Consider the following 27111-nt stretch of genomic DNA (forward strand, 5'->3'; position numbering starts at 1 on the left):
TGTTAACGATGTTTAATTAGACAAGAGGTGGGATAGATGAGTGAGTGGAGGCATTAGGGCCAGGACGGTACTGCCCCCCACTGGGGAGAGGGAACAGCTAAAACACACAGGACCCCCCCCTGCGAGATTTTACAAATGTGCACACACATCTGCACACGCACACCCGCGTATTTGATGAGCAATACATGACCATTAATAGGCCACAAGCTAGAAGGGAACATGACCTTACATGCGATTGGTACATTCCAGCTTAGCGCTTTGCTCATCCATCCCACATCTTAGCAGCATCAAGGACAAAGACAAATATAATCCAACAGAAATGAAACATTATAAATGCAGCACATTTGTTGGCTAATGTGTTTTGATAAGGCGCTGCCCTTGATCGTAAATCCCATTAATTAGCCTTTATTTTTCACTGGCTTTTGTCTGGAATCAACAATTCCTTTGTGGAATTAATTTAGCCAAACTAAGAATCAAACATTTACCAAAAGTGAATTTGTCCTCCTGACTCAAGCCCTGGTCTGCGGTGGCCCTGGTGCTACCGGTGTTACTTTAAACCGGTTAAAAACGCGGCCCGTCTCAGTTATTATTGGCGTATTGGTAGAAGTCCTGCGGATGCTGATCAGTGGGATGATCACACACTGATGTTGGGTCCAGCTGCTTTCTAGCTGATCTAACACGTGAAGACACGGTTCTGGTCCCAGTCTGCTCAGTGTAAACATTTCCACTACACTGATCTGTGAAGGAACATCAGGTGGCAGCTTACTGTAGGGTAATCCCGTAAATGATCCCCGTGTCATTCCGACAGTGTAGAGATAAGGGGATGCAGATGTTTCTCACTAGCTGTTCCCAGATGAGGTGTCATTATCCAGGCCTGGTCTCAGACCTGCTGTTCTCAGCCCATCTACTCAACTGGGTGACTGAGCAGCCTGGATCCAAACCTGTGCTGAAATGTTCACTTTGTGAGTGTCGCCTGTCGATGTCTCCTCCAAATGTGGGGCTGTTGTACTCCTGAACAGGCAGACACTTGGGAAAGAGGTTGATAAGTTGGCATGCAGTGGTCCGGAAACTGGGGAGATTATAGCAAAGACAATAAAGGGTTGAGGAGGTCAGTGACATGTTAAAGCTTCGCTCTCAGTGAATGATGCCTTTACCAGACACCAGTTTCTAACAGACTTTGACAACAGCAGAGTGAAAAGTGGGTTCGTTCTCTTCCTAATATTGCTGAAGTGACAACAAAGCTGCTTCCCGTCCTTTGCGTTGAGGATGCCATGTTGAATTTGCGCTCTTAATTAATTTGCAGAGCGCTTTGTCACCCCTGCTCTCGCCTGTTAGTGCTATTTGTCTCTGTGTGACCTTTGATTTCACACTGCATTGGTTTTCTCCTGTTATGGACAAGAGGCAGTTTTTGCTGACAACAGAGGAAACCTTATCTTTTAAATAACTCAACTGCTCAGTAAGTTTCCCAGCAACAAATTGGAATTACAAAAAAAAAAAAAAAAAAAGTCAGAAAATAAGCACTGGGGGGAAAGGTCTGGTTCCATTTACTACAGCCTTTACTCGTTAAAAGGTTCACAAGTGTTTGGACAAAGCCAACCACATGACTTTATACTGCGCTTTAGTTTATCTTAATGAAACAGAAGAACTCATGTTCTTTTATAAACCTAATCTTTTATCAGATCTGGGCACTAAAATCACATTATTGACTGTGTCGTGTGTTAAAAGGGTAGTTCCAGATTTGGAATCTGGCCTATGTGACCTCAGGGATTCGCTGGCGATGGTTTATTGCAGCGGGGGTTTATTGTAGCGAGGTTTCACCACTGACACAATAGCAGCTGCTAGGTCTCCCGGGCCTCAGTTAGGACCTGTAGATTTAAATTTTTGGGATGGAGGCAACGAGTGAAGATGTGACAGAGATGTGACACATGAGGGAATTGCAGAGGGATGGATGTGTCGGCACCTGACTCTGTGGGTTCTGACATGGTGCTTGAGCATTCTCAGGTAACATTGATGCATGGCCATGAATTATATTACACCTCGGCAGCTGCTTACTCCCAGATTCATCTCAGCAGTCAGAACTTTCTTTATTTATTTGTTTATTTCCACAATTTGTCAAAGCAGAGTCCATGTAAAGTAAAACAGAAAAACAGGATTTTTGTAAAGTTTTACCAAATGGGTAACGATGTCACACATTAGGGACGATTGTGCTACAATGTAGTGGAATGTTTACACTTTCTGAGAACCTTTCTGAATAACACCTCCTTCAATGGGTCCCTACAAGGTGTGGGAGATAGCTGTGATGCCTCGGGTCTTTTGTTCAACCCTGACGTGGCTGTTCGAACACCTTTGTTCTGAGAGGAGAGGCCCATTCACAGCATGCCCCGGGAACAAATTGAATCTGGTTGACAATTAATAGCTGTGTGGCATGTTTAATTAAGAGCATGTAGCCAGCGAGAGACATGAGGGAGATAAACAGAGGGGAGCTGCACAGAGCCAGACTGGGCTCACAAAGGACAGGCCATTGGACCGGCTGACTGATCGATTCCCTATCGTCTGCAGAGACCAGCCTTCACAAAGAGGCTCCCAGCTCCACAGGCCAAAGTTTGAGATGGGAGACTGATAATGCACTCCAGGTAGAACGCAGTATGCAGAAAGAGGAAGGGAAGTTAAAGAAAAGTTGACCGTGTGAAAGAAAATTGAATCTATACTGCTGTCAAGATGCACTTCAGGAGTTGATTGATTCAGCTCGGTGAAAGTGACCTTGAAAGTGTCGGCGATTAGCTTGATACTCAGTGTCTGTGAGGACAGTGACACACCAGCTGCATGTCAAAAACAAACCGAGACAGAGAAGCCCCCATCGCGTCGCCTGGTGAACGCTACACAAAAGAGAAGAAACTGAGGCCAAACCGACAGAATACTAATATTTGGACAGACAAAGAGGCAATAGCATCTGTCCTGGACTGCTACAACACTCCACGGTGCGAGGAGAACCATCTCCATCTCTATATCACCAAAACAAAGGAGTTAATAATTAATCATTTTAAAAAAACAAGGCCAACCTCATACACACAACCACCACAGCTTCCAGAATAATCAGTCTCCCTGCACCAAACCTAACGGACCTAAAGGGTTGGGTCTTTACAGGATTTGGACCTCAATAGAACAGGACACCTCTAGCTCCCACCTCACAAACCCCCATGGGGACACAGATACAGGGTACCGAGGTGCAGAGGAGCCTCTGAACAAAAGGCCTCATTAGACAGGCCCGAGTGGGCACTTCCATAATTGTTGATACTGCTTTGGTTGCCCGGTACTCTCACGTGTTCCCTGGAATGAAGACAGTTCAGTAGAAAGGAATTTCCCCAAGGGGATAGTAAAGTCTAAAGGCTACATCCTCAATAAAGGGAAGTGGAAACAGGCAAATACTACAAAACAGTTTGTTTTCTCGATGTTGCTGATAAGATGAGGAAACATCGGTGCCATGATCAGAAGAGAAGATGGCTGGAGTTTTCATTAGCATTTAAAGGCGTCCCTCCAAGATCGCGCACGGCGCCGCAACTCAGTCAAGCAGCTCACCTCAACCATCATCTCTGCGTTTGCTGAAGTCCGCCCTTCCGAGCCTGACATTCCTCCAGCCGCAATTGGAAAAGAACGTGCAAAAGATGAGGGTGACATATGCTCCCACTGGCTTGGTTTGCACCCCAGCCTCTTTATGAATGGTTGCTTTTGCTGAGCGAGAGAGAGTCAGAGAGAGAGAGAGAGAGAGAGAGAGAGCACTTGACAGTTTGTGCGATAGGCCAAACAATAGCCGCCATGGTCGGGCAAAGCTCTGGACAGATAGTTACACGCATTCACTGGCACCCACTTCAGTTACAGAGAGCACTCCTGCAGGACTAACAATCACATCGGTTAGCGAGATGGCACGAGCTGAGAAGAGAGAGGAAGAGGGAGGTTCATGTGAGGGCTGAACAGACGCGTACGTGCGGGTATGTCTGGACATATGTGTGCTGACAGGCGTACAGAGCGATGACAGGAACAGGAAGGGGAGTTGCAGTAATGCTACTTGTTCATGTAAGAATTTAAAGAAGTGTGTGAGCTTGTGCTTCACACAAAAGGGAGTCAAATGGAGGATAAAGGAATGAGGCTGACAGACAAAGGATGATCCTTCCGTGCTCACGAGTCGTTGAGAGGGAGGGAGAGAAAAGAGTTTCTGCTTGCTAATTGGCCCGAGCCCACGATCTCGCCAACCTTTGGGTGAATGTTCAGCCTTGTATTTGTGTCTTTTTTCTGTGTCTCAACAACACTTTGTCACTGTTTCTGAATGGGCTGTGTGGGCTCAGAATGTTCCGGTTCTTTTCATGGCACTGACTGTATTCGATTAAAGAAATAACATTTTGGCCTTTAACATGTAATCCATCTCTTTTTTTAATCTCGCCCACCTTCTCCACCTCCTCCTCTGTCCTCTTCTTCACCGTTTCTCTTCCTGTCTTTATTGTTGTGAGCATACTTTAATTTGTGAGTCACTATTTGTTCTCCTATCAGAACTAAAGTTTTTTTTTGCATTTGATGCTCTTTTGACTTTGGCTGCTGGAGGAAGCAATCGAAGAAATCTTCTAGCGGCGGTAGTGAAGGAAAACCTGCTGGTCTGTCTGGGGTGGGGCTGGAGTTTAAAAGTTAGAAATTGGTTTCATGCAAGGGTGTCCCGGTCATTTGCACTGAAAAGTAAAATCGAAAGGATAATGGCAGCATCAATTGATTGTGGAGCCTGGAATAAATAAGCATCCAGGCTCACATAAGGCAAGATCGCACATTCGTGCTTCCCAGAAATATGGATTTGAGCGTCTCCTTTTCTTCCTTCCGGTCTCTCCACAGGCCTTAAAACGAAACCTAACAGCAAGTGATTGATTTGAAGCAAACACAAGCTGCTCCGTTCCTCTGACAGTTTGCCCTGTATGCCATCACCCCTCTACTATTGAGAGGATTTGGGGGGTGTTTGGAGACACAGTGCCTCAGATTCACACTGTTAGTACATTATATTTATATGACATTCAATGCCCTCTTTGTGGAGTCGGAATGTCACATCTTTCCTGGCTTTTAGACAGACCTCTCAGCTGTTGGTGGTACACTTTGACACAGTTTCAACAGTTTCAATATCAGGTGACACACTTGTCAAATCCAAGACAATGAGTGAAGACTCAGCGAGAGCGGGAGACAGATTTTTCTTTTGTGCTCATGCATTTTTCCCCCTCATCTCTCGATGGAGAGAAGATGGATTTAAGGGGGAGTAAAGTTCAGTGAGCGAAGTGGGGTAACAGCCTGGAGTCTCAACAGTGGGGTAAGAAAAGCGTCATCCAGGCTCTGTTCTCCTCGGATGGGTTGTCAGCAGGAGGGAGGGTAGACATCCTGCTGCAAAGATGATGAAGAGGACGTGCAGCACGGACGCCAGAGGTCAGACAGCTATAGGGCATCAGGAAGTATCCCCGACTGCTTCCCACTGTGCCGTGCAGCGTACCACGCTGGGTCAGTGTGTACACACATTTTTCCCCCCCGTTTACTAATGCAAGGCGCCTTATTTTAACCGAGTCACCGTCACATCTTAAAGTCTTTCCAGAAGTTAGAGCCCGAGGGAGAGTCGGGAGGGAAGGAGAGATAGAAGAAGAGAGGTGTAATAGAATCATTACACAAGGCACATCTCTCAAGGGTACAGCAGCAGGGGGTCCCATATGGGCTTTACATCAGCAGACACACACATCCATAGCAACAACCACGGGGTCAGAATGTTGCCTAATTATGGCTGACAAAGATGAATGTATTTCATCTCAACTTTTTGTCCAATTCTCATTCGGTGTGTCCCTACCACGCCACATAATCTTCTGTTTCCAATCCCACCTAATCTTATTCTGCCTTTTGTGTGTTCGGTTGCAGAATTGTAAAACTATGCCTTTATATTCATGAATAAAGCATAGGAATTATTATTATTAGATTTAGGCTCTTGCTTGAGTGTGCCAATGTGAGGTCCTAAATCGAGTCATTAGTTTGTCCCAGTTGACCAATAAGCTGCATTTAATTATTGTTATTTAGAAACACACTGGCTTTTTTTGGAGAATGATGTATATTTTGGTAAAATAACCTTTACTTGGGTGACTTTTCAAATTTCCCAACTGTGCTTCAAAATTGAGTATATTTTATAAACCCATTTAACTGATAAGAAAGCTGTAGGTAATCCTAAATAAGTACCTGCTGCCTTTGTGGAGGGATTTTTTTACCCTTAAAAACTTTGACTTTTCCTGAAATGCTGCATATATATTTTTTTTCTTTTTTCACTTTCACACTGTTAGCCATGTTGATGTAAACAAACCATGCCTAACGTAATATAATGAATAAATATGCACACATTTGCACACATTTTGTCACCACTTTATCGCTTCTTTTTAACATCAAACCCAAATCAAAGTGTGCTGCACCTATAGAAGCACAAGTGGTGTAGTAACGAAGGAGAGTGCTGGCCGAGCGGCTGCTGTGGCTAACATTGATTGTGGGAGCAGGGAGGCGTGTAGCACCGAGGACCAAAAGGAGGCGTCCCAAGAGAATGCCTCCCTTTTTTCCGATGAGGCTTCTGACCAGCATTCCAAGCAGAAATGTGAAGAGAGGCATTGACCAACTACTGGAAAACATCTAAACTATCCAAAATCAATGGCAGATTGATCTCACAACTATGTATAATGTAGGGCAGCGCAATGCTCGTCTCGCTCATCCCTACTCTTGGATTGCAAGAGAGAGCTAAACTGCAGAGCTGAAGCCAACTACGCTGGGCAAACACAAGTGAAGGGGCCTCTGGTGCCTTTCAAATGTACAAGGCCTTTGTTTTGAAGGTGTGCGCGCTGCGAGAATGCTGGACTCGAGGCGTGAAGGTTCGGGTAGCGGGCAGAATTTTGAACAACCACCACGATGCACTTTTTAACACTTTATAAATCGATCGGGTGCGCAGGTTGCCAAAACACCGGATGGTTTGCGGTTATGGATCTGGAGCTCCTTCGCAGTGGAGCTCCAGAGTGGACACAGCATGGCTTCTACCCCCTCTTTGAGCGTGGGTATCTGTGGGAAGCCCTGTGCAGGTTCTAATGAGCAGGATGCAGGAGAGGGCATCTTTTTAACCCAGCGCAGGGACTTGCAGCCGCCGTACTCCATTTCACCAGAAGTGCAGATGTCAATAGCTCCATTCTCTCGTTGCCTACCTCCATTTTCACAGCTCTCAGCAGCCTCTCTGTTTTTATCTCTCCCATCCCAATTTCCCTACATTCTGACGGTTCGTCTTGATAGCGGCTCCACTGCAACCCATTATGAGCTCGAACAATCTTAGAGGTTAGCTGCAGGTTACGACTTGCTAAAATACTCACGCTCTCCCCCTCTACCTTCCCCAGCCTAAACCAGCGATATGGTCTTACGTAGTTACGTGGATGCAGCGCGTGCTGCATTATTGCTCGAGCATGAATTATTCAGGATAAACCCAAAAATATTCACAAAAGGCATTTTTGCCCCTAGAATCTAACTGGGTCGATCTTTTTAATCACCATATCTTCACACTTCCCCTGCTTTACATTCATTAATCTTTGTTACAAGAGAAAAACACTAAACTTTAGACTTTAGTCTTTCTTTTCCTCCCTCCATCTTTTTTTAGTGCGTGCGTGTTTGTGTGTGCATGTGTATGATCTTGTGGCAGCCTAAAGCATCAGTTCCCCCATTCCCAAATCCCCACCAGTCCATTTGTGCCACACCCAGGGCAGGCTGGCTTCCCAGGCTCTTCTGGAGGAAATATCAAATGACCCGAGTCCCTGCAGCAAACCCAGGTCATCAGGGAGGGCTCCTTTCACAATCTCCCTTCTTTGGCCTCTTCTCATCCACTTCCTGCTTTCAAGTACGGGGCAAGGTCAAAGCTTTGAGGATGCCTTCCCGAGACGTCACCACGAGGCTTGCTGGAGGCGCTGCGCTCTTCTCTCCAACCAGACTTTGCTCCATCTCTTTTTTTTCACATCTTCCTGCTCTATCATATTCATTTCATTAGCTCAAGCTGCAGCTCTTTACTGCAATCAATACTGTTTCTAAAGTTGGGTTTTTGTTTTTTCCTCATGCAGCTATTCATTAAGTGCCTTTTCATTAGTGTCACTGGAGCAGCAGTAGAACTGGAATAATTCTATAATGGACAAACATATGCTTTAATTGTTGACTTCTTTTGCAGCTATAGTGGCCACTTTTAAATGTCTGAGATCACAGAGGAAGACGCATTATTCTATGTTTTTACATAATGTGTCCAGTAAATTGTGGCTTATGAAAACCAGCTCTAGTTTCCCAGACGGTGACGTAGCTGCTGCTGTTCAGGTGTACCAGGGGTGCGTAAAGAAACGGCTTCCAGTCGTGTTGTTTCGCCTCCTATTGCTCAGTTTGTCTGCTGAAACGCTCTGTGGCTGCAGGAGAAGAGGCGCCGCGTTAAGGATGTCGTTTCAGGCCGTGTCGGATGCGTCCTCGGATAAAACCAGGAGACCTCGATCTCCCCTTCTAATGGAACTGTGACAGTTGTTAAATCGGTGTAGTTGGTGAGCGGCGCATCAAGCTCCAAGACAACCAACCCAGAAACGTTCCCCAACCAGTGAGTCCTCTGCTGGAATGTCCCAGTGCCACCACTGGTCAGTTATCAGGCATCATGTGACACCTTCCTGCTGCTGAAGCGATTCCTTGCATCCATTTCTGATGTCTCCCTTCGATGGAGTGGGGAGCCGTTCCCCAAGGCTCTGGAACTGCAAGGCAGGAATATAACCTGAACATTTCTGACATTAGAAGGAAACTCACACTTTTCAGCTACCTGTGGACTTTTTTTCAAACATATTTTCTGAGGCCAGCCATCAATAAGTAGTTCAAGGGAAAAGTTCAGCTTTGTGAATGCTAGCCGGTGCACAAGTATCACACTGGGTAGGCGCTTCTCAATTGTGAGAAAGAGGCCAAAGTCACACGGAAATTGGAGGTTAAAGATGATCTGGCACGACATTGTTTGATTTTTGAATGGCTTTTGTTGCACCTGAGGTGTTTTCTGTCCAAAAGTTTGGAGGCCTGCTACATCTTAAGTGAAAAATAAAGTTTGTGGGAGAATTTCCTTAGCCAGGAAAATAGTTGCTTCTTTAGGCAGGCAGGCAGACAGACAGACAGGCAGACAGACAAGCAGGCAGGCAGGCAGGGAGGCAGGCAGACAGACAGACAGGCAGGCAGGCAGGGAGGCAGGCAGACAGACAGGCAGACAGACAAGCAGGCAGGCAGGCAGGGAGGCAGGGAGGCAGGCAGGCAGGCAGGGAGGCAGGCAGACAGACAAGCAGGCAGGCAGGCAGGGAGGCAGGCAGACAGACAGGCAGGGAGGCAGGCAGACAGACAGACAGGCAGGCAGGCAGGCAGGGAGGCAGGCAGACAGACAGGCAGGGAGGCAGGCAGACAGACAGACAGGCAGGCAGGCAGGCAGACAGGAAGGGAGGCAGGGAGGTAGGCAGACAGACAGGAAGGGAGGCAGGCAGACAGACAGGAAGGGAGGCAGGCAGACAGACAGGCAGGCAGGCAGGAAAGAAGGCAGACAGACAGACAGGCAGGAAAGAAGGCAGACAGACAGACAGGCAGATAGACAGACAGACAGACAGACAGATTGATGCCTCATTTATTGTATCTTTCATCGTATCGACAGAGCTGCTGAAACTGCCCTCACAGACGATCAAATGTTGAGGCCGGTCGTGCTGGTTTTCCCGAGAGTTCGGCGCTCCCATTCCCACATTGTCCTTGCAGCATCAAAGCGAAATGGGATGAATATGTTAGTGTCATCGGCAATTTCAAATAGATAAACATTTCAAAAGTGGATCCTCCCTGGAGAAAATGGTACACCTCAAAAGTGAAAATATCTTGTGAAAGCAGAGGCAGTAAAAGCCATTCATCTCAAAATGAAAGTTTTCTCAGGGCGGATTTCCTTTTCACCTCAGCGCCGTTATGGGGAAGGAAAGTGAAAGACTGGGAGAGAGATTGGAGCAGATATACGGCAGAGCTGAGAACAGGGAGCAAAGGTGCGACACCCTGACGAGTGCAGGAGCGGCACCTCCTGAGGGCCGTGTTAATAACCATATAATAACAAAACCCTTTGATTACAACAGCAGCACAAACGGGGCCATTCTCTGGCTCCATCCTGATCCGGGGCACTGCCTTTGCTGGCACGTGGCGGCATTTAGAAAGACAAAAGGACCAAATGAGCGGGGTTAAAGGAAACGGCTCGAGGTTGTTTCACAGGAAGGCCTCGTTCCACAACGATTGCAGGTGATGCTGGATGGATCTCCGCCAGCTCGTGCTGATTGTTATTTATTCCGAAAAGGCTCAGACGGGCCTGGAAGCTGGCAGAAACACCGCACTTGAATAGATTTTCAGCAGCAGTTGGTGATAAGAACCCAACGAGATCACGTCAGTTGGGAGGCTGAGGCATACAGGATGAGAGTACAAACAGCCTCGCACGAGCACGGTACTGACCTGTGGAGCGGTGCAGGGGCTGTGTGTACACAGAGACTGCTCTGACTATTTCCCCAGTGACGGAGAACAGGCCAGAGGCAGCACGGTCCGCACGTACGGCCCAGAGCCCATTGACAGCTGCTGGCGTGACTTTGATGCACCATCAGTGTTCAGCAGACTGCTCTCTCACTTCCCCCTCCACCCAGCTAGCACAAACCTGCGAGCGTGTTTGCTCAACCCGAACGCGCGCTAGCCTCTCATTATGCCGCCCATGCAAACTTTGTCTCTTTGCAGCTGTTTAATGACGCTTTGTCTGTTTTTGTTTGTTTCGTCGGCATAAGATTATTGCACCTTTATGGTCGGTCAGGGCTTTGGAATAATCCCTGGCATCTGTTCAGAGTGGGAGGGGTAAATGAGGAGCCAAAGGTATAGGCTCACTTTCATTCTTTATTTTGTTAAGTACGAGAGCATGTGGCCCTTATTCATCCACCAGCACCAAAGCTGGACCTAGAACTGTGTTTTCCAGAGGACTGATGGAAGGGGCTCAGCGCTAACAGACACAGAGGCCACTTAATCAGCTTCCTACTGCAGATTATCCATCCAAAATGAGCACAGAATAGAAGGGATTAATCTAATCGCTGCTGTGCTAGCCTAATTTATTTACCAACGTATGCAGAAAAGTAACTTTGGCATAGTTTTGCCTTTCCCCGTGAACCCTTCACTGCTGTATTGATTTTTCCCCATCATACAGAGCAGAGAAGTAGCCCTGAGCTCCTCTTGACAGCTTCATCGCCATCCTGTCTTTAACTCCTTTTTTTTCTGCTAACGGTAATTCATGACTTGACTGCCTCCAGTCTGTACATGGCTGGAGAAGTTAATCAACCCGGCATTATCTCCCACCATGCACCTGGAGGCAAGACTGCCAGCCCAGCGTTGAGACCAGTGCCAGCCTGGGAACCCCTCACCAGTATTCCCGTGGGCTACCCCCGTCGTGCCGTGTCGGTGTGCCAGTTCATTCTTGTAACACAACCTTGATGTGCCAGCGGGAGACAGCGGTTCAGTGAGTGATAGAAAGTGCTAGCATCATCTAATAAAGATCCTCCGGCGCCATCATGCCTTGTACAGTCGGGAGAGGAAGCTGCAACATAAACATTCTCTGCCTTCAAGAAACCCCCCCCCAAAAAAGGGAAAAGCGAACCACCAACACACATGTTGAGAAACTGAAACGATATTGTTGTGGCAGCACGTTTGTCCTTGTCTCTGGCTCTACCCAACAGTCCGAGAACCTGACAAATGTTCGCTCTGAAGACTGAATTGCGCCCTGTCTCTGGTAATCATCAGGTTGTCTACCGGCATCCAGAGTGCTTTTATTTCTGCCCACTGGTCTGGTGAGAAAATGGCTGGGTATGGTGAAACATGTCCTCTCTTCCACTTAGGCTGATGCAGCCGGCGGGGCGAACATTAGAACAAGTGTCTGAAACAGTTACCGTCCAACCGTGTCACTTTGACCTTTTTTATACGTTCCTGTCTATAACGCCTCGTGCACGCGGCGAGCCAAAGTATACGTGTACAACGTGTGCATCTTCTGTGGCGGCAGCATACTTACATGCTAATATTTTAGGGCTGACATGTTGTTATAATTCAGGTTAAGGTAAAAAAAAAAAAGCGCATTGATCCGTAGAGGAGAGTCAAGGGCAGATCAGAGGGATTTTGCGGAGGATCGGGCTGAAAATGTTAAAAGCGGCTCCTCCTCAAACCCGGAGATGTCAGTCTTTGAGAGCACCTTGATGTCCTCAGAGGAGGACTTGATCAAAGCGTCTGTTACAAAGATGGTCTTAGAAGATGATCTGACCTCAGCCGCATCTCACTTCTGTCTTCCTCTTTACTTTTGCCAGTCTCCATTTACCTGCCTGAGCCCCCCCCCCCATCCCTCCCCCTTGTTTGTGTTGCCGGTCAGATGCTGTGAATATCAATGAGGCAGCCCCACCGATGTATTACAAACACAAGTGAACGGTGATTAAAGATGACACATCTAAGCCTCGCTCCCTTCTTCTCTGTTCTCTCTTTATCACAGGAGATTGCAGCTTACTTGATAACATTTGAGAAGCATGAAGAATGGCTCACAACATCCCCTAAAACAAGGTAAGTAAATTAGTCTCCTGCCCTATTTTACATTAATGACATTCACATCCATAAAATTATTAGATTATGAGCCACATTTACATTTTTGCTTTTACTTGTTTTATCTGTTTAGCTCGTTTTTTTTAAGATTCAAGTTCATTCCCCTTGAGCGCCGCTCGCAGACTTTTTCAAGTTCACGCAGGATGTTAAATATTAGAGGCTGCTTATGGCTGTTCGCAAAAGTTTACAGTTTGTGGATGGAACAGTGTAATATTAATATTCACTAATAATCGCATTTTAGCAAGCCAATTAGCATGACATGCACCAGTGCATCATCAAGACTGAATGGTCTGCTAATGTGTTCCATCTGCACATTCACCACTCCACTAATAACACCGTGCACGCTGGGGGTCAGCCGTTAACACCCACATACGGGGGAAAAAAGGCCAAGAGCTGTTGTAATATATGAAATAGAACATGGTTGCCAACATTGCTATTAATTGCTTTTGTTAATGCATGCAGATCCAAAAAGATCTGCTTTGCCAATGCCGCATGTCTTTAATGTAGCTCAGACAATTTAGGGAGAAAAAGCCGTCTACAATGCTACTATATGTGCTTTATAGATGTGATCCCATGTGAATCATTCCCACATATGTAAATCAGGAGCAGAATCCGAGTCTTGACATCCTTGGCCAGCAGTGGATATTCATTAATTCAGTCGTTTTGGCTAATTTCCACTTAAAGACACTCTTTGGTTTTACTGCCAGAACATACAATAATTTTACCGCTACAGCAAATAAAGTCTGTTAACGCAATGTCCCCTTTATTAAAGTTTACATTTTCATGCATTTAGAATCAGCTCAATATGTTAAATCATGCTTCCTGGCTCTTTTTTCTCTCTCTGAGATGGACTGGCAATGCTAACGTTATTAGCAGTCCTCATCCATGTGTAAATGGATCCTGGGCTCACTGATGTAGAACCCATTCCTCTTCCCATCCCTCCTCTCTTCCACTGCCTTGGAGGGACATTGATAATAGTTCTGCATAAAGACACTGCCAATTAGAATACTTTCTCTGGTGTAATTATGGAGCATGGGCAAAAAAATGAAACTAATGTCAGGCATATATATTTTAATGATAAAATGTGGCTTAGTTGCTATTAGACTTGCCATTCCTTTCAGGGCTTTAACACCTTCACTGCCAGAACTGTAGAATGGTGGAAGGAGGGAAGCTGAGCTGCTTCTGGGTTCCTTTTCTCTTTGATTCATAAAAGGGGAAAAACAAAAGTAACCCCACCGAAACTAATCAGGATTTAAAACATTTCATTTGAACTAAAGCCTTCGCTGGCAGAAAGCTGCGTTTTTTGGTTCCTGACTTTAAAATCATAACCTCAGGTGATCTGAAAATATAAAATACGAGACAAAATCCACAAAAAGAAATCTCTGTATCCCTTCCTGCACCTACAACAGAACATCTAGTGAGGGTAAAGCTCAGCGTCGTGCACTATTATTGGGTATTGGCTGAATTTACTGGGAAGTTCCCCCAGCATTTTACTGCACAGGGCTAACGCTCATCCAAATAATGGTGTCATCATGTTTGGGTGCTGATATCAGAGCAAATGTGTCACCCACATGTGACCCAGAGTGTGCACCTGCAGGTCCCTCAGCAACACAACACAACCACATCTGTGTGTGCTTGAGTGTGTGTGTGTGTGTGTTTTAGAATGAGTGCTTGTTTCCTTGAGAGGGGAGACAGAAAGAGGCTGTGAAGTGTTTGTGTTTTCCCAGATGTCAGTAAAAGGGTAGACTGTAGTGATGGATGCTGGGGGGCAGGAGGGCTTGAGAGGAGTGAAAGGGTGCATTGTGTGTGCGTGATTGATGCGAGCTGATTGATGGCCGGCCTCAATACCAAAAGCTTTCTGCTCAAGGTCACGGGTGAAAGGCCAAACCGGGGACACCTGTGGTAACGCGCCACGTTCTCATTTGTCATCGCGCATCTATCGACGCCTGTGGAGGTGCATGGGAGCGTCTGTCCGTGCGTGCGCTATCTCTGCGTGGTTTGACCCCTGTGGGGAATAGGCTAAGAAGGCTAATTTTCCCCCTGCCAGTACCAGTGGACGGGGTCAGCAGGGCACGACGGGAGGCAGAGATAAGCGGCGGGGCCGTGCACCAGGAGTCACCACGCTGCACGGCTGCATCACATGCATGTCAGGGCTCCTAAACACGCCACAGCTTCAGGAGCTGACGCTCGCGTTTGGCCAGGGTGGACGCAGGACGCGCCCCGAACAGAGACGGCGTCCTGTCAACACAAGGCAGAGGAGATGCCCTACAGCAACAGCAGAACGGGTGTTGTCATGGGTCTGTTTCTCTTTGTTTATCATTTGAAAATCTGAATCTTGCCTGGAGAGAGTGGAGGAATGCTGAGTGATTGATGTGCTTGGCCCCAGTAATACACATTCCCTTTCAGATAGGAAGTGCAACAGTGCTTAAAATCAATACCAGTGTTCTCCCACTGACTGCCTGAACAGCACTACAGCTAATTCAGACTGCACCTGTCAAAGCTTGGGAAATCTTTCCCTGCCCAGGCCTTACACTTTAATTTACACCCACAGCCTTGCTGACTTCCATTTCCATTAAAGGGAGAGGCTGGCATTATGGCTTTAATGAAGGCCGCAGCCAGGCTGTGATTTAAGATGGCCGTTACCCCGCACCTTCACTCCACAGGAGGGAACACATTTAAAGGGACAATTAGTATTTTCCTCCCCTACATCCCCACAAGATATAGCCACACTTATTCTTTCCCTTCTCCTATTTAAAGAGGTGTCCATACTGATGGTATCTGAAGGTGCCTGTGGGAAGAGTGTAAAAAAACAGGGGAAAGGTGCTGCAAAGATGTTCTAAAACTAGACCATTGCGTTTAATGTGACCTCATCATGCGTGCTACAGCGTGCTCCTGTTGAGAACCTGCAGTTGTTGTCCATCATAAAGGACACAAGTGTCTCCCCAAGGCAGGATTTGAGAGGTGTTTATATGCTGACAGATGTATGTACTGGAGGGTGCCACAGATCGCTTAGCCGAAAGAGCCAGTGGACACCTGTGTGTCGTAGAGAGATAGCTCATTATCTCCAGCCTCCCCTAAATGACACAGAGTTTCAGGAGTGGAGCAGTTGGAAAGGCTTTTTTTTTCTTTTGGCTTTGCAGCAGTTGTTAACTGGAGCCATCTCCAGCCGCAGCAGAGGCAGCGCCGCTCCGCCTGTCATCAGGATGGCTCGGGATGCTTGTTTGTGTAGCCTCCCCTCTCGCACGGAGCGTGCAAACAAACATGCAGTGGAATTATTAGAGACGTTAGAAAGTCGAAGTGCCTTTCTGAGGGCTTCTCCCCCCTGCTGGGCAGCTTCGAGACACAGAAATGTACAGATGGTGATGATGGTGGCTCACGCAGCACACATAAACACACACATACGCACACATAAACACACAATCACAAGCATTGTATATAGAAACTATCGCACAATAAGCACCGGTCCTTGGAGGGCCTCGTTGTGACACTGAACCCAGCCGCCCCCACGTCCCAGCGCAATAGCCCTCGCTCCTCCCGCCGCCGCGGCAACAGCAGCGGCAGCACTCCAAAATGAAACCAAGTCCCTTCAGACAATTTCCAAAGACAATGCTTTTATTAAAACCTACAGCAGCAGCACCACCCCAGAGGCGCGGGTACACCAACAACACGGTGGAGCAGAGAGGCGGCCCGAAGTCTACTAATGACGGCCTGTTTGCCATTGTGTACGCTCTTTGATGCTGCGTTTGTTAGTGGGGGGGTGCTAAGTGTACCCCTGCCTCTCTAGGTCTGTGACCCTTCCAGGGTGCCTTTGGATGACTCCAGCAGGCATCTGTGAATGGATTCAGCTGTCATGCACATGTAATTACCAGTGAAAGAGCTTGTGTTATGAATTAAAAAGTCTGTTTTGATAAGAGAGAGATGGTGTCGGGGTTAGTCTGCCGCTAGAAATAAGAGCTCCCCGGTCCTGTGCCTAAACTCCTTTTCTGTCACCTTGTCTCACACATGTTGTGAGAAAGTGCTGGGCTTTCTGTGGGTGTGAGTAGCTGAGGTGGGGGCGGAGGACGTGCGTGAGAAGGCCGTCAGATAGTGTTTGGCCCTAATGCTTTGTGGCACTCGTTGGCTGGCAGAGTTTCAGAGGAGAGTGGGAAAGGACGGGAGCAGCAGGAGAGTGGAAGAGACGGGGAAGGAGAGCGAGTGCTGAAGTGTGGGAAAACACACACAATATTGACACATTTGGTTTTCCCTCTGCTACATAAATGACAAGGCTTGTGAATATCGCTCCTTTTAATTACAAGTAAAATGCACACTTGGAAAGAGCCGTCGGGAGCAGAAGCAGGCTTCCTCTGCTTCTACGCTGTTGTTTTTCCACCAACTCCTCATGAATCAAAGTTTGGTTTGGCTTTTCCTGGCACGTCTCTCCCGTCCGTACCATTCCATCGCGCCCTAGAGGAGACTATCCCACACAGCTTTCACCCAAACGCCGGCCCTGACAAGGACAGCGATGCCCACCTGGGGCCTTGTTGGGTGGATGAAATAAAGGCCACCAGGGACGTCAGAGAGGACGGGACTGAGGGAACCCCTGAGGGTGTGATGCAAGAGTGAGTGAAAGAGAACCACTGACAAATGACCACTGAAGAGGGAGCACGTATGATGGAGCGAGAGCAGCTTGGAGAATGGAAACATGTCAATAAGAGAAGGAAAAGGACAAGATGTGGATGGGAGCGATGGTGATGGATGGGTTGAGGAGAGGTTTTACACAAACAGAGGAAGAGCACCAGAAAGATGGAATGGAGAGGGACTGGGCTGACAAGGGGTGAGGGCAAGGAAATAGAAATATAGAGTGGGTAAACAGCAGATAGAGATGGGGAAGGTGAGCAATGGAATGAACTGGCAGAAAAGGCCTGTGGTTTTGGGGCATAGGAGGCAGAATAAAAACAGTCAATAGATTACAGCTGGTGCTGGGCCGAGTGCCTGGGCCTCAGACTCCGGGCCAACTTAATAGTGCCTCTTGTTTGTCTGTCCTCTAAAGTAATGCCCATGCTGAGCCCTGGAAAGAAACCCGAGCCTCAGGCGAGTGGAAATGGACAGCAGTCTAGATATATGTTAGTTCTCATCCCAGCTGCTGTATATTACCCTGGCCAGTTTGCCCACTGGAGACTATTCAGGTGAACATAGACCATCATCTACTTTTATCACCTTTATTCCCACTACGCTCACCAGGACGTCTTTGATGGCAGGAAAGGGCAGGGCCAGTCTTTTTGTGCCTTTATTGTAACAGGCATGGAATCACAGGCTAATATTTAGCCTGTGTGGGTGTGCATGTGGATATTTTCCTGAAAATGGTGAAGAAGTTATTAGTTTGATCTCAAGGTGTTAATGTCTAGCACAGGCGGACAAAGTCCCGGCGAAGAAGCAGGCCTAGCCTCGCTCGGTATGCTAATGTGGAGCCAGAGATGCAGAGAAGGGAGCGCAGCCAGCGGTTGGCCACAGGAGAGCGGGGATAAATAAATAGAGGAGGAAGTTGATGTCAAGCAGGTGTTCAAGGAGAAAGTGTCAGCCAAGCGGGCCAAAATGGGGAGAAGTGCTGCCTCTGCAGCCTGATAATAAAGACTTAATTCAATTAGCGCTTCTGCACCAGTGAGCAGCCTGCAAGCTGGCTGTCATGGAGTGAGCCATAGACACAGCAGAGTACACCCTCAGCCACTTAGAGACATACAGTAGCCAGCGTAGAGTCACACTGACCCCTCGCTTCACTGTCTCCCTGACTTTCCCCCGCTCTCTCTCTGTCACACACACACACACACACACACACGGTGAATCACCGAGCAGTCCAGACGTTGCCTACACACCACCTATGCACGCAATGACACATCCTGCAGACTGACACACATTCCTGTCCCCCACTACAATTTAAACTCTTTTTCATCTACTCTCCTTTCACCTCCTTGGGGTTTTTTTTTACCCTCCCTCTGCTCCCCGCCCCCTCCTCTGCTGTCCTTTTTCACCTCATCACTTTACTCTGTTAGTGCAGAGTAGCTCTGTGTTGGCGAGGACGCCGAGGATTGTCACAGTAAGTCCCTATTTTCAGTCCGTCATGCCTCAGCGCCCAGTTGGGTGCTTTTCCTGTAGGCATATGGTGTAGCGCATCCCAGATCCAGGGCATTTGGAAAGCTCCAGGGGGCATTTTATTTAGAAGGCTCTCATCCTATGTTTTAAATCTGGGCTGTTTGCTTTGGCAGTGGTGACGCTTTACGATTCCATAAGTGATAGAATAACATGTGATGTGTCCACAGTTATGTCTCTGACACCCAGCAGGATGTAGGAGCGGGGGAGGGTAAAAAAGGAAGTGTCAGAGAAACAGGAGCAGGAGGAGGAAGGACAGGACAGCAGCCTCAGTGGTACAGTTTGTTGTTACGTAAAGAGAAGGAGAAAATAGGCCCTGGACGGCTGCCAGGGAGCTGGGTGAATCACCAGAAAATAGCAGGCACGACATGGGTGTGCACAAACACTGGCACGCTTTCTCTGCCCATTTCTTCACCCCAGCTGAGTCTCACGGTACAGGAAGTACAGGCGAGGATGGGTCGCCATGTGGCGCGATTGAGAGGGCAAAAATGGCAGGAATGACCTCGTGCACCTGATTAGCGTTTATCAAAGGGGGCGCGGCCGGAACGATACCCCTGCACAGTTGTTTCCGTCCCTCCTGTTGTCCCTCAGCCATCCAGACAGCCGCTCCTCAAAGTGCGCTGGCTCGGGTGGGGCGTTGCTCCGGTTATTTCTGACTGTTGCCGACAGTCGGCCTGTTGATTTGGATTTTACCGTCACGCCGATGCCCGCTCCCTCAGTCAGCACCTTCGCTGCTGCGGAGAACCTGAGGCGTAAACCGTACCACATGAGCTGCTTCTCTGAGGACAGGAGTGGGCGGAATGTGGAAGATAGCCTTGTATTAATTTTACATCAGCGAATTAATCAATTCAAATATAAGTCAATTGATAAATTATTCAAATCTCTCTTTTTTTGTCGCATTTGAGAGGAGCGCGCTGAAGGAAAGGTGAAAACTATTTCAGATTGAATAATTAATATTAATACCTTCTTCAAAATTAAGTAAGAAAAATAGCTATCAGTTCAGTAGCGCATTTTAACGGTAAAGTAATTAGGAATGTGAAAGACAGACGTGCCGCAGAGCCATGCAAAGAGCAGATTTGTAATAGTTTCCATCCAGATGGGGAGCGGACCAAAGCTAAAGGTCACGGTTGTCTTTAAAACTGTCCCAAGCAAAAATGAACAAGGCAGTGGCGAACGGGCACGCGTCAACCAAAATCCCACCTCTGCCTCGCAGGTCTTATTTGTTTACTGTCGTTTGAATTATTCAGGCTTTCCTCAGCGCTCTCCTCCGTCGGTGCTGGAGGGTGTTGCTTGGTGGACTTTTTGGGCCAGGTCAGCCAAGATTTAGAGATGAGGGTGGCGTGATTATGATGTCGGAACAGACACGAAGGCCTTCAATTATTTACAGGTGATGTGCCTGTTGAAATGGCTGTGAATTAGGTCCGTCACCTTCCGCGCCTCCGGTGGTAGAACAGAGGAAGTGCCACCTCTTTTTGTTTTGGGGGGGGGGGTCTGTGGGAGCTGGGAAGATGGCACCGTCCAAATGACGTTGGTTGGAAGGCAGGAAAGCCCGTGAGCACAGGTTTAAAACCTTTCCTCTTCATCACTGTTCAGGGCTTTACTGCACTTTATGTCAGCAGACAATGATCCAGTGACAGCCCAGCTTCCAAATGTGCAGCACCAGCACTTAATGCGCAGCTTTGATTTTGTGCCCAAAGAGAGAGAAAGAGAGTAATAAGACAGATACATTAAGAGAGGGCGATAAAAAGAGAGAGAGTGAACACAAGGAGGAAAAGAGATATATGCTGTAAATGTTTGCTGAAATGTAGCTGTTCCATTAATATTGATGCGTCATCCAAAGCTGCATCAGGATTGAGCCACAGGACATTCTGTTCCTTTGGAATCTATGATATTGGGATTATTAGCATGATTTGTAAGTGCTAATGTCTGTTTATTTGTTAGGAATATCATGTTTAGGATGGATGCAGGACCCCTTCCTTACACGCTCCAGTCAGACTGTTGAATGCTGTTGCAATAAGACACCCCGACAGTGCAGATGAACTACTCGTGCATATAAATGCAAACTGGACTCGGAGTTTAACCAGCGTTGCGTGCACGCTCCACAGTTTGCCGTCTGGGCTTTGACCCAGAAGTCCAACAGCATAAAAAAAAAAGCAAACCAATGTAACAAAACAGATTAAACTGCAAAAACAATACGGTGACCCAAACACTGAGGGCCCAAATGAGATGCAGGTTATCTGCAGACTGTCCGGCACTGTCATTAATTGATTCCATTCCATGCATGTGTAATTGGGACAAAGTCAGTATTCCAATGGAATGGCCTCATCAAGCTAACTGTAACCCCGCTAGCGTCGGGCATTTACATGTACTGACAATAGGCATACAAATGATTCATTAAACACTGGAATGGCACTCAGCATGGGCTGATGCTGAAATCCAAGACATATGTGTGGGTTTTAGATTGAAGAAGTTATAAAAGTCAGTTCCCAGGAGCATTAGAGTCTGTCATCGCTGGCCCGCTCCTTCCCAGCCTCCTTCTCTGCAACCTTTGCTGTGTGATTTAGTTGACTTGTGACCTCTTCGATTAAAAGAAATGAAATGCCAAAGACTTCCAGAACGTGATGTAATGTTTCTCCAGTGTGTGTGTGTGTGTGTGTGTGTGTGCGTGTGTGATGCCACCTACCAGCTGATCCTTATATTCGGATCCTCTGTTTTATTTTCTCTCAGCACTTCCCTGAACTACAAACCTGAGTGTCGTAGAGGAACTTTTTAAAGAAAATAAATACACTCGTCTGCCCGCCGCCATCATGACAGTCCATAGGCTCCCCGGGCGCTTTGCAGTACAGGGAGAGACAGACAGGGGGGGAAAGAAACACTCTGAAATGACAGAAAGGTTGAGTAGCAAAAGGAAGGGAGCTAGCAGTGAAATGGGAAGCGCTGCAGAGAGCACCACCCACTGTTCTGATGTCTTCTGCCAGACTGAACCACTTTTAGGGGAAAGATTGGGTGGGCTGTTGTCAGCCAGAGCTTCAGCTTCTCCTTCCACTTTGTCTTTCCCCACAGACGGGAATGTGGGGTGAGTGCACCCGCAATTAGGGCATGAAAGGATTAGTGGTGAGTGGGAAGGTGGTCGGGGCAGTTTTTTTTGCCATTACAGTGGCATTTTTTTCACATCATATTTCAAAGATTTGAGAAAACGAATGCAAAACCAAAAAAAAAGGGGGGGGGGGGGCGTTAAAGCAGCCAATGGTATTTGGTGCTACTTAGGGGTTGTTTGGATTTCCTCTATCTAGGCTTCCCTGTCAACAAATAACCCGTCCTGGGAGTGTGTTTACTCCCTGCTCCCCTCCTAATGCCTTTCCAGGCACCAAATCCCAAGCAAGAACTGGCCAGTCTGAACATCCTGTATCTTTGCATCTAATTCAATTGCATTTCATTTTCTTACAGACAAACTGGGAGCTCACAGGGGGAGACTAAAGCATTAAGGGTTATTATGAGTTTAAGGCACTTAAAAGCTTTTGGCTATCCTGACATCAGGAGGAGCGCAGGAGCAGGAGGAGCTGCTCCCAGATGTGTGTGCTTTATGGTGTTTGTTATAGTGTCTGAATGCACATATAGTCCGCAATAAACATGCAAGAATTACCGTCTTTTGGAGCCTCCTGTCATGCCTGCAGCAATCATGTGACCGCCTCGCGGCCCTCATCTTCTGGATCACACTGACTCTTCGGGGCTTTCTCTCTTGGGTCACATGTGGAATTTAAGAGCTTTTCTGAGGCAAAGAGGTGTGACTCACCCTGAGACTCCCCTCCTGCTCCTTCCATGCATCTGTCTTCTCCTCGCTCTTCCCTCCACCCCCGCTTCGCTCCAGAGGGTGCCCACTCGGTGGTAAACCAATTTCATTTAGTGTGTTTTAATATTTTTATCCAATCACAGCACACTCAGAGATTTCTGATGCTTTTATTGGGACCTAATTAGGGATCTCTGATTTAATCCTTATAATTTAATACAGATCAGTCATAAATGAGGCTCTTGCTTTCTGCTTTGGAATGTGACATTGATACATCGCCACGGTTACCCTCTAATGCAGCAGGAATTTATATTAAGATGAGTCTAAATGGTGGCTGCGTGGTGACACTTTACAAATCAAACAAAGCACACAGGCTGAATAAAATGTGTTCTATTCCACCTATTTCCTTTTTTACCTATTTAGATTTGACAGCCGGCATTAAAAAATTGCAGCTAGTTTGACCGCCGCCAGAACCACCGTGCTTATTCATTTACCTCTATTCAGTGGATGCCTTTCAGATCTGCCCTTATATCCAACCTGTGAGGCCGGTTAACGCGCGTCACCTCAGCCGAAGGATTCCACTCACAGATGGAGATAAAAACAAGAGCGGGAAGTGTCTGAAATTGTTCCGTCACTCCCAGTGGCAGACTTCCTGCCAGCCTGTGTTGTGACACACTGCTGAGCGCAGAGAAAGCGCACGAGCTGGGGGCGACCTCGGGTCGGATGGGGTGAACGCTTGCGTGCTGGATGGCGTCTAGACGCTCAGTGTTAACAGGCCAGACAGGACGGCAGCGAGGAGACTGGCAGTGGAGCCCGGGCCAGGGAAAGGCCGCGTCGAGGGCAGACCTGGACGGGCACCTTATCTGAAGCCCTGTCTGGCTGCTGGAGACACTTCTGGACGCTAACAGCAGTGACAGTTGACAGGTGAGCAGCCACTTCCTGGCCAAACACACGTGTCACCTCCTGCCCCAGTGACGTTCCGGCCAGCTTCTATGCTCAGCGTGTGACACCAGAGCTCATGTTGGGATTCACCTCAAGCCGCTGCTGAACTGCTGAACTATTCAGCTGGAAATTTTTAATTGTCCTGTATTTGCAGCTCATATCATGGGACATGGGAGTTGCAGTTACATACATTCCTGTAATGATTGCTTAGCTTACTAACTTATGAGCCATTTAACTTTGAACCTATGCAACTGGCAGTATTACTTTTTATTAAATAGTCCTGCATTTGATACAAAAGACAAGTACAATTGGCTCCGGAGTGAAACATCACATTCACTTGCACAAAAGACACTTCTGTAAAAAGGTTAATGTCAAATCCTGCAAGGTAAGATTTCTTTTTCTACACGATCCGTGGCAGAGGAGAAAAAATCTGATGACTAATGTCTCCTATGTTTAGGATTTAGGCATATCTCCCCTCTCATTATGCCTGAGCCCGACCACATTTTGGAGGACATTGGAGACATTGCCACGTTGGCCATATGCTTTCAGCGGCTCCTATCTGTCATGGTGTCATGACATGGTGGGGGTGTGCTTCTCTGAACCAACAGAGAAGCGGAGCACCGCTCTGCAGGAGGGCCTCATTACCTACACATCCTGCAAGGGAAAATCGAGGACGGGCGAGAAGGCATATTGAGCGCTGCGTTTAGAACCAGAGGGTGAGCCATTTAGAGGCACTCACCCCATCCCACGGCCCCATGCCTCCCACAAACTTCATTATCACAGCAGAAAATAAGACGCTGGAATTTTCCTAAGCAAATGCTTTAACAAATTAACAAAGTAATTAAGGGAAACAAATTGATGCCCTCAACGTTCTTAATTGAACTTTAGCTTTGGCCCATCCTCCCTCTCACACATCATCTCGTTATCTGCTCTGCCATTTGGGAGCGTTTGCTTTGCCTCATATACTCCTATAGAACTTCTAAACAAAACGAATACTCACTTTTCTCTAGTCTTTCCAGGCTCCTGCACGTTGGGGGTTCTTTGTTGGGTCTGCATCTGTGTGCGTGCACTGGAGTGTGTTCACGTATGACCACTGCCAAGCGATGGCTGCACCTCTCTCAACACCTGACAGCTTTTCTATTAGGCTGTGTATAGATCAGGTGGCTTTTAGTAAAGGTCCAGAGAACACAGTGATCCCGCTGGACAAAAATCAAAAGTGTTCCCGGATGAACTGTAATCTATACTGTCTGAATTAAAATGCATTAATGATCTATGATTGCTTCTCAGCGCGGATGAGGGAGTTTTCATCTCAAATCACAGTTTAACAGAGTTTTCAAGGGAGGAATTGTTGTTTAAAAGTTACATCAAGTGGGAAAAGAGTCGCTCTTTCTTCCGCTAATGACTATCACGGCTTTTGTCTGGTTTTCTGTGATTTGCTTGAGCCCTCGAATGGGTTTGTTTTCAATGCGCATTCATGTAGAAAATGTCCATTTAAGATGGATGATTCCACGCAGACGAGATATTTTGATGGCCGCAAACGCCTCAATATCAGCTTATTTTGCATCCAGTGGTAATATCCTATTGTAATATCATCTTTATGGGCCATAAGTGTATGTAAAATATTCATGATGTTTAACATTGTGACACGACCATCGAGTGTAAAGTGGTAAAATCTTAATATTTTATACCATTTGGAAATAGAAATGGAACGTCTGCTCATCTGTTTAATAACATCCACTCAGCGGCCTGATGCGACTCTTTAGAGTGGTTAATCGTTGAGATGTTACAAACTTTTCAACTGTTGTCAGAGAGGAGAACAGGAACTGAAGGGATAGAGAGGGTGGGGCCATCTTCTAATGAAATCAGCCAGTCACATGTGCTGTAGCATGGAAGCTAGTGGCTCGGCAGATGTAGCGCCATGTTAAAGTTTATGTTGCTTGAAAAGGGCTTCTGCTTCAAGTGCATTTGAGCCATAGATGGTTTGACTGTAAAATGATCTGTTTTATGGCACCGTTATGGTGGCGATATTCCTTAAAGATGCAGAGCCGCGTGCTGTGGCGTTCTCCGTCTGCAGGGGGGAGCAAATTGATATGAACAGATCACCAGAGCTGTGCCCTTCTGGATGTCCTTGGCACCACGCTTGGCCCTGAAACCGATTTTTCTCCCTCCATATCTATGATGCCAAAACAATCTCATTCAGAGATGTTGCGCTCCCAGTGCTGGCACATTTGGTGGGAGCATCATTTATTTCTGCCCGTGTCCCTGTCCACGTATTTAAAGCAACCTCATTTACAGTGTAGTGCGGCGCAGCCGTCACTTATGTGCGTACGTCTTTGGTGCACTCTGGGTATTAACAGCCCCCGTTGCGGCGCGTCCTTCCTCTGCCTCTGTTGTAGCAGGTAAACCCTCTCAGCCTGACATTAAATCACACATGCACTGTCTGCTGCACAAACACAAATGCTTGCCTTGGCTATGCTCCATTAGGTGGGCTGAGTCCTAAACAGGAGACTGACGTCAGCGCTCTGCTCGCTAATGTAGAACAGGTTGTGTCTTTGTGCCACTGTGTGTGTGTCTGTTTTATTCTTCGGTGTCCTTATTGTCTGTCCCTGGGGACACCCCCTCCACACACTTTCTTCTGCCTCTTTGTGACTTGCTGGATTCTATTGATCAGTCTCTGAAAGCTTAAATGTGTGGAAAAGAGGACACGGAAAACACAGGGCAGGAAGAAAGGGGAGTGACAAGTGGCATTTAGGTGCCAATATGTGCGTCTCTGTTCTTCTGTCTTCATTTATGCTCATTTAATGAACCTTAAATCTCACATTTTTTTTGTCTGCTAATTCATATATTACAGACTGAACCTTGTGTGAGGGGGTTTTACAGAATCACCGAATAAGTCACAACAGGGCTTGTTTTGTTTTATCCAAATAAAGAAAAAAGCACGAGGAATTGAAAAACACCAGGCAAAAGGTCATCTACAGTGCTGCTGTTGTTGTTGTTGTTACACATGGGCGACCGCAGATGCATTTCTAATTTGCACAGGTTTTCTGTCTGGTTTTTAATGACGGCGACGTGTAAATTTAAGCAGTTGGAAGGTCCAAACAGAGGGAGGTGTGAATGGAGGTTGGCTCCCATAGAGACAGGCTGTTACTGTTCAGACCCTCCCTCAGGGCCACACCACGAGTGGCTCAACTTCACACAGCACAATAAACACAACATAGCACCAGTAGCAGCACCGCTGCTGGATCTGATGGTGCGTTTCTGTTAGATGGGGGTGGTTCCTCCCATTAAATCAGTGCGCTTTTCATGTAATCTGATATTTAGAACTTGCACAAATAGATGGAAAAACATACAAAATATGAAGATAAAATTTGTGTTACTTTAATGTTCTGATCACATTTTTAGTGTTTAATCACTCGCACGTGCGACAAAATTACCCCCACCCCCCCATCTTTACTTGCCGGAAACCCTCGTTGATGGCAAGACAATTCGTTTATTTTTCTTCAGATGTAAGGATTTATTTCATGACATTAAAAACAATCTAAATACATCATTTTATG

The 27111-nt window shown here is 47.0% G+C and overlaps 1 protein-coding gene across 8 annotated transcripts in view; it reads left to right on the forward strand.

The window, feature by feature from the left end:
* Positions 1 to 27111, forward strand: part of camta1a (calmodulin binding transcription activator 1a) — a 222541-nt gene that overhangs the window by 84650 nt on the left and 110780 nt on the right. For all 8 annotated transcript variants that reach the window (XM_029834332.1, XM_029834326.1, XM_029834327.1 and 5 more), the window contains one exon: positions 12596 to 12663. In XM_029834332.1, the coding sequence (XP_029690192.1) occupies positions 12596 to 12663 (68 nt within the window). The remainder of the gene's footprint in view (positions 1 to 12595; positions 12664 to 27111) is intronic.

Source organism: Takifugu rubripes, chromosome 3 (genome assembly GCF_901000725.2).
Source record: "Takifugu rubripes chromosome 3, fTakRub1.2, whole genome shotgun sequence".
Classification (NCBI taxonomy): Eukaryota; Metazoa; Chordata; class Actinopteri; order Tetraodontiformes; family Tetraodontidae; genus Takifugu; species Takifugu rubripes.